The sequence below is a fragment of the Chenopodium album genome, chromosome 1 (genome assembly GCF_948465745.1).
Source record: "Chenopodium album chromosome 1, dcCheAlbu1.1, whole genome shotgun sequence".
Lineage (NCBI taxonomy): Eukaryota > Viridiplantae > Streptophyta > Magnoliopsida > Caryophyllales > Amaranthaceae > Chenopodium > Chenopodium album.
This window is the reverse complement of record NC_137834.1, coordinates 40,608,571-40,616,682: the sequence shown is the minus strand read 5'-3', so window position 1 is coordinate 40,616,682 and position 8,112 is coordinate 40,608,571. Positions and strand designations below refer to the sequence as shown.

At 39.1% G+C, this 8,112-nt stretch overlaps 2 protein-coding genes across 2 annotated transcripts; both read right to left on the bottom strand.

The window, feature by feature from the left end:
- Positions 1–5,580: 5,580 nt before the first annotated feature.
- On the bottom strand, positions 5,581–6,462 carry LOC145631606 (uncharacterized). The gene is made up of 2 exons (XM_081683722.1): positions 6,072–6,462; positions 5,581–5,927 (listed from the first exon to the last, which is right to left on the bottom strand). The coding sequence occupies exons 1-2, from the start codon at positions 6,460–6,462 to the stop codon at positions 5,581–5,583; spliced, it is 738 nt and encodes a 245-aa protein (XP_081539848.1).
- An 870-nt stretch (positions 6,463–7,332) lies between these two features.
- LOC145631597 (uncharacterized) lies at positions 7,333–7,980 on the bottom strand. The gene has a single exon (XM_081683713.1). The coding sequence runs from the start codon at positions 7,978–7,980 to the stop codon at positions 7,333–7,335; it is 648 nt and encodes a 215-aa protein (XP_081539839.1).
- Positions 7,981–8,112: the final 132 nt, after the last annotated feature.

Below are 8,112 nucleotides of genomic sequence, written 5' to 3'. Positions count from 1 at the left end.
GGGCTCAAGTGGGTATTCAGGAACAAGCTGGATGAATATGGAACAATTGTGAGAAACAAGGCCAGACTTGTTGTAAAGGGCTACAATCAGCAAGAAGGTATTGATTTCGAAGAAACTTTTGCTCCTGTTGCTAGATTAGAAGCTATTAGAATATTAATTGCTTTTGCTTCTTTCATGGGTTTCAAACTGTATCAAATGGATGTTAAATGTGCTTTCCTAAATGGTTTTCTTGAAGAGGAGGTGTTCGTGGAACAACCTCCAGGTTTTGAAAATCCCCAATTTCCTAATCATGTCTTTAAGCTTGATAAAGCTCTTTATGGGCTGAAACAAGCACCTAGAGCTTGGTATGAAAGGCTCTCTAAATTCCTTCTTCAAAATGATTTTAAAAGAGGTAAAGTAGATAATTTGTTTTAAAAATCTGAAGGAACTGATTTTCTAGTTGTTCAAATATATGTTGATGATATTATTTTTGGAGCAACTAAAGAAAACTTGTGCAAGTACTTTGCTGAGCTAATGAGTGGTGAATTTGAGATGAGCATGATGGGGGAACTCAACTTCTTTCTTGGATTACAAATCAAACAAACAGAAAGAGGTATTGCAATTCACCAACAAAAGTATGTCAAGGAACTACTGAAGAAATATAATCTTGACCAAGCAAAGACCTACCATACACCAATGGGAACAGGCACAAGATTAGATGAAGATCTACAAGGAACTAGTGTAGATCAAACCAAATACAGAGGTATGATTGGATCCCTTTTATACTTAACTGCTAGCAGACCTGATATTGCATTTAGTGTTGGGTTATGTGCAAGATTCCAATCTAATCCTAAGGAGTCACATCTTACAGCAGTAAAAAGGATCCTACGATATCTCAAAGGAACTGACCATCTTTGTCTCTTCTATCCTAGAAGTGATACTTTTGATTTAAAAGGTTTTGCAGATGTTGACTATGCAGGAGATCTGGTGAATAGGAAAAGTACTTCAGGAATGGTTCAGTTTCTCGGACCATGCCTAGTTTCTTGGGGATCCAAGAAACAGAATACAGTGGCCTTGTCAACTGCTGAAGCTGAATATGTGGCAGCTGCTGCCTGTTGTTCTCAAGTACTATGGATAAAACAACAACTAAGAGACTATGGTATGAAGTTTAATTGCATTCCTATCTATTGTGATAATACTAGTGCCATATGCATTTCAAAAGATCCAGTTCATCATTCTCGTGTGAAACATATTCACATAAGGCATCATTTTCTTAAGGATAATGTGGAAAAAGGCTTAATTAAGTTAGATTTTTGTGAAACTGAAAATCAGATAGCTGACATTCTTACTAAGCCTTTGAGCAGGGACAAATTCGAAAAGATGCGCATGGAACTTGGTATGATACAATTGAGTTAGAAGACCTCAAGTTTCCCCAAGGTATAAGTCAATTGTGCATACATTATATGTATCTTACACAATGTGTATATGTGAAAACATAGTCCTGAGCATTAGAATGAATGGCAATACATATGGGATTGTGGCTGTATGTGAAGAAATCAAATTGCACTTGCTTATCTATATTACTAACAAGCTATGTTGATTTGTTCCAAGTTCCTCCTAATATTTTCATAAGATTTTGTTCTATCACTTCTTGAATTAATTAGCTAGTCAGTTAATTAATTTTTATACTCTGAAAAAATCTTATCCTTTTATTTTTTGAATTAATCTCTCAAGTTTATCCTCTTAAATTCAAATCTATCTTCAATTAAATATCCTAGCCTTTTCGAATTCTATTCAAGTTTCTGATCAAAAACTTCTCTATTTAATCAAGACTCTTCATGTCAAATCACATTAATTGAATCTTCCGTTTTAATCTGACCAAGTGAAAAGTAATTTCTTTATCCTTCTTCAAACGACACATACCCCATTCAATTCACCTTCTACACTATTCCACCGACCTAATTCACCTCTCAGAATTCACCCCACTATAAAATGAAACCAAACCCTAACCACTGTTCCTCACCACCCTACTCTGTAAAATACACACTTGTCTTCAGTGATTCTTCTCCAGTTCCCATGGAAATCTCACCAAAAATCCAAAATTCACCTCAAAAAACATCACCCATGGAAGTTGAGACTGAAACCTCAACTCAAGCTATCACTGAAAACCCACAAAACAAACCCATGGATCGCAGTGATTCGAAGAAGAGAAAGATAGAGGTTGAAAAGGAATTGGACTACGAGGAACTTGGTGAACCGATTCAGGGGGAAAAATCAAAGTCACCTGCTGTCAAGAGGCTTGAAGCAAGCTCTGATCGATTCATCGCTGGTCTTTGCATTAATCTCAAGTGGTGTGAGATAAGTAAGTATACTGAACTTCTTGATATTCTTGAGGCTCAAAATTGGGTTAAGTTGTTTAGTGAATGTTATGACAATGTGATTGCTCATGCTCCGTTAAAAGAATTTTGTGCAAATTTTAAGAATGTGAATGGTGTGTGTACTAGCCGAGTTAAAAATAAGAAAATTAGTTTTGATGCTGATGATTTGGCTGCTGTGTTTGGAACTCCTAATGAGGGGTTTGATGAGTATTTTAAAGGAGAAACTGAATTAAGTGTTGATGATGTTTCTATTGAAAAGATTGTTGAGTCAATTGGGGGAAAAGCTTCCAAAGTAAAAACCAACCATAACCTGTTCTCTCCTATCCAAAAATTGCTGTTTATCTTTGTCCATATGGCCATAATACCAAGAACTCAGCACAGGAACGAGGCTAATCACCTTGATGCTGTGCTCATGTACTGCCTTGAAAACAAACTACAAATAAACTTCCCTTCCCTAATGATCCAGCACCTCTCTCACTGCATCGCCAACCATTTGAAGGTTGGATATGCTAACTTGTTGATCACTCTCCTAGAAAGCTGTGGTGTCTCCATGACAAATTATGAACGCCTCAAACTAAAAACAAACCATTATGTGCAACCAAGAACCCTTGAGGCCAGAAACCTAACTGTTGTAAATGGAGTAACCCAATTCCTCTCCAAATCTCTTCCAAAAACCAAGCAGGATGAAGGAACTGTGAAGAAATTGGAGGAAGAGGAGTTAGATAGATGGCTGGAGGAGGAGGACAGTGAGGGTGAGGGAGAAAAGAAGACTAAGGAAGTACTCATAATACCTGCAAATAGTGCTCCTAGTACTGGAAAGAGGAAGAGTACAAGGTTGGCTTTTAGGCCAAAAGGAAAAGACAAGGCTGAATCTACTGCTGTAGTAGATTTATGTGATGAAAAGGGAGAAGGGAGAACTTTGGTTCAGGGGGAACAGGGCACCTTTGTGCAAGAAACTGGAGGAAATCAGTCTGTTCCAGCAGGAGAAGGTCTAGGGTTTACAGGATTTAACTCTGTCAGTGCTGCTTTGGAATTAAAGAATCTCAAGGATACAGTGCAAAAGCTGGTGGATGCACAACCTGCTCTAGTTCAGAGAATTGAGGCTCTAGAAAAGATGGTGTCAGACTTGGCAAAGGTTTCTACTGCGCTCACAACAGCAGTGCAGCAGAGCACCTCCACTATATATCTCAAGGGCAGTCAGATCTTTTGAAGAAGCTGGAGGATCTGGTCATTGAAGAAGTTTCAGAAGAAGATGCAGGAGAAGAGCATCTATCCTCTGCCCCTGAAGCCTAATTCTGTTTCTCTTATGTTTTAGCTATCAAACTCTTTGATTCTTGAACTTGGTCTGGATTGAAAACTTTGTTTCTTTTTGCTTCTTTTGGTCTGTAAACACTTACAACATGGTATTTTTTGTTGTTCCGATGTTCTGGAGGAACATCAGTTTGTTTATATGGATGTTGCATGCTTGCTTTCTGACTATTTGCATACTATTTCTGCCTATATGTGCTTTGTTCTATGCTTTGGACACAAACCATTATCATGGTGCTGTGTTTAGATATATATATTTGTGTGCATTAATTTTGATGAACGACAAAAGACGGAAAAGAAGGCAAACTCAATTGTTGACAAGCTCTCCATCTATCTAAACATCTATCTAAAACTAGAAGGTATACTTTTCATTCAGTTCCTTGTTATTTTTTTATAAGTAGTGTTTTCTTTTTCTGATTGTCTTTCAATTTTATTCATGAGTTTGCGTAGGTTTGTCATTCATCAAAAAGGGGGAATATTGTTGATCTTAAGTTTTGATGATGACTCAAGGAACCTAAGCAAACCCATAAGGGCTTTAACCTTTGTCTATTAGCTTTGATGTGTTTGACAGGTTCTTATTGGCAACGAAGTTCTAGAGTCAGAATGGAGCATGGAACAAGTCTTAAGATTGAGCTATGGACGAGCATAGAAGACAATCAGAAACCTAGTTCCTTGAGTGAGGAACTGAAGCTCCAGAGTCGAAGCTTCACTGAGTTCCAAGAAGTCTATTGTATCTTTATTACTTATTTTAGGCTTCTTGTATATTAGTTAAGTACTTTGATTATTGATAGGATTTTAAGTGGATTTAATTTCAGATTTTATTTTCCTTGTTTAAAAAAGATTCTATTTTATTTTCGGAAAATTATCTTTTAAAACTATTCTATTTTTCTAAAAGATTTTCTTGTTTAAATTCTATCCAAATATTTTGAAAAATCTGACTCGGTAAAATCTCCTTTGAAAACTCTTTTTAAACGGATCTTTTACTTGGTCAAGGAGGTTGAGAAAATTAAGGAAACAGTAAACTACTTCCTCAAGTATACTTCAGCTTGTTGCCCAAGCCTCTACGAACTGCATTTCCTAGTTTCATGGGAGTTGTGGTGAAGTGGGAGTCAAGGCAGACGTGGGAGTTTTTCAACTGATCTCCTCTAGTATAAATAGAATTAGTTTTCCATTTTGAAGAGCACACTTGAGCATTACAATTCTTAGCTTTTCCAAAAGAGTCAAAAATCCACTTAAGTCCTTGAGTGTCTTTGTACTTAGCATCTTAGAGTTTTAATTCGAGTTGTATTGGGGAAGAGTTTGGGTAAACTCTAGAGTGTGTAGATTGCTTTGAGTGAAGCAAGGAGAAAGAGAGAGATTTGAGAGCTCAACTGATTAAGGGATCAGTTGAGGGGGAACTTAAGTTCGTAGAGGAACTTGAGTTTAGAGTCTTAATTTGTAATAGGTTTTTTGCCCTATTATTATTAAGAATTGAGTTTAAAATCCCTTGTGGTCGTGGTTTTTCTTCTTGATTAGGGCCAAGAAGTTTTCCACGTAAAATCTCTCTTGCACTTTAAAGTTTTTGTTTAAGTTTCTTTTAGAATTCCGCAAAAATAAACCCAGTTCCTCCTCAATACAATTCACCCCCCCCTCTTGTATTGTTCATTCGAGTCAACAAAGAGCGACATACAGACATGTTCATACCTTCAGTCACCATGGTCGGAACGCTCTCAAATACCTCCTCCATCAAAGTCTCATCAACATCTCCTCTAGCAAACAAGGAACCATAGAAGTCCAGGATAATTTTTTCAACATCTTTCTTCCCGGTTCTCCATTCTTCATCAGCATTGTCGAGACCTCTGATATAATTTTTGCTTTTTCTCTATGCTGCTTTGTGGTGGAAATATTTGGTGTTTCGATCCCCATCTTTAATCTCTTAAACTCTCGAACGAAGATACCAGTACGCTTTATTCTTCTCATGAAGATCGTCAAGAATTGTCTCCAACCTGCTACATTCAGCAAAATCAGGGTGTGAGCCCGCATTAATCTGTACTTCCTTAAGGGCCTCTTCCGTCTCGACAATTTTCTCACCCAGATTATCAAAAGCATCCTTGCTCCACGATGTCAGATCATGTGAAACAGTCAGCAACTTGTTCGGCAAGTCAAGGTGGCGTGAACCATCCCAAGCGTTCCTAATGACATCTTCAACTCCATCAGCAAGCAGCCAAGCAGTTTCGAAGCGGAATTTTTTCTTTTGTGCCTTCTTTGATTTTCGAACTTTTGCTACGGTATCAAGCAAAATACCCACATGGTCTGACTTGAATTTTGTTAAGTGGGACACATGGGCCCGATTAAACTAGGCACACCTTCGAGTATAAGCCACAAATCTATCCAGTCGCTCCCTAACAATGCAACTTGGATCGTTACCTCGTTCCCACGTAACCCAAGAGCCCTCGTAGCCAAGATCCTTTAAATTAAAGTCATCAAGAACCTCCCTAAAGGCATCCATAGCTCTTTGCTCTCTAGAGACACCCCCTGACTTCTCATTGGAGCTATGGATTTTGTTGAAATCTCCCCCAAAGATCGTGGGGTGAGGGGAATTCAAATAGAGCTCACGAACAAGTGCCCAAGTATTACTCTTAAGTGCTCTGTCAGCCCACACGTAGACCCCAATGAATCTCCGAACCCGACCCCCAACCTCAGTAACATCACCACAAATATGGTGATCCGAAAAAGAGACCAAAGCAAAATTAATCCCCTCCCTCCAGCACACACAAAGACCTCCCGACTTCCCCCTACTATAAACACCAATCGACATAGGGAAGCCAAATTTATTTTTATTTTTTCTGATTTTTGTTTACTGATCATAGTTTCTCAAAGAAAAATTAAATCTGGGGTAAAACTACCACTCCAATGTCGGAGTGCTCGAATTGCACGAGAGTTGCCCGCCCCTCGGCAATTCCAACACAAAAATTTCATTGCTCTTCACGGGGTTTGGTTCAATCCAACACCCCTTACTTGATTGCTTCCGTCTCCGGCAAAGAAAGGTTTTGTGGTTTTTTTATTTTTGGTGACTATTTTTGATGTCTGGTTCAGTTCCTTGCAAGAGGGTTCCTCTAAACGTATCTTCCTTGCTGCCACCTCTCTTGTATCATCCTCAAGGCTCAGCCCTCTGTCCCCCTCCATCATTGCTCCCCTTTTCCTATTGATAATAACTTTGCGGGTTGTAGAGGCGGGTAGATCATGCTCCATGTCAGTAACGGTCTCCTCTATAATCGGGCTATAAAGAACATCTTCTAAGTTTTCACATTGATCAGGTACTAAATCTTCCTTCTTATCATCAACCTATTTCTCCATCAAACTTTTCAGCCTTAAGACAGATTTAGAAGTTGGAGAATCAACCACTTTGATCAATGCAGCTTCTTTCGGCTTTGGAGGTGGGAAGTTAAGCTTGCATGCTACCCCTGGAGGACCAAGCTTCAGAGCATCAGGATCATTGTAACTCGGAATTCGTCCCTTCTTCATCGAAGCTAACCCATCTTTCAATCTCCTCTCCTACGCAATCTCTGCTTCAGATTTCTTAGGAGCTCTCCTTAGCGAAGCACGAAGCCAAGGACCATATTGATAGACTATTTCCTCACTTGCTTCTCTTGCATCATCCTTAAAAGCACAACCACTCTCGGTATGGTCAAGCCTCCCACAAAAAAAAGTAAAAATCCTCCGGCCTCTCATATTTCAAAGAAATCCACTTCGATGTTGTAGCCCCAATTGCCAAGAAAAGACCCCGTCGAAGCGGTTTCTCAATGTCGATCATCACTTTCATTCTCATGAACTCACCCCATCCCAGCGGTTCTGATTCGTCTAACTCCAGAATAGTGCCCAAGAAGTCACCAATTTCAATCAAGCTTTTCTTGTTTCGCTTGCTGAACGGCACATCGAGAAGTCTCACCCACATAGGCACGTACTTGAAGATCACTTTTGATGGTTGTTCCTCTCCATCGACCTCCTTGAGAATAAGTAGCTTACCATCGAAAAACCACGGGCATCCATCCAACACCTTCTCTTTATCCACTTCGCTTAGAAATTGGAAGACAAAAAGATTTATCTCCACCATTTTGATCACAACATTGTCCTGCAACTTCCATACTGACATTAGCGTGCGTTTCATCGCTTCAACATTGAAGGGTTTGGATGTCAGCAGTTTCCCTACCAACGATAAGGCAATCTGATTTTTCGTTCCTTCGTCCTCCAAATCTCCGGATCGTGCACCAATAACCTTCGTTTCCTCTTCTGTCAGTTTGATTTTTTCGAAATCATTCAATAAATCCTCAGCCATGTTGTCAAGTGAAGGGAAGAATGAAAATTTAGGGGAAAATTCGTAAAGATTTGTGAAAATTAGGTCGAAAATCACAAGAAACTAACTCACCCTAGTCGAGGGACAACTAACCCTAGACGGGGGACTTAGCAG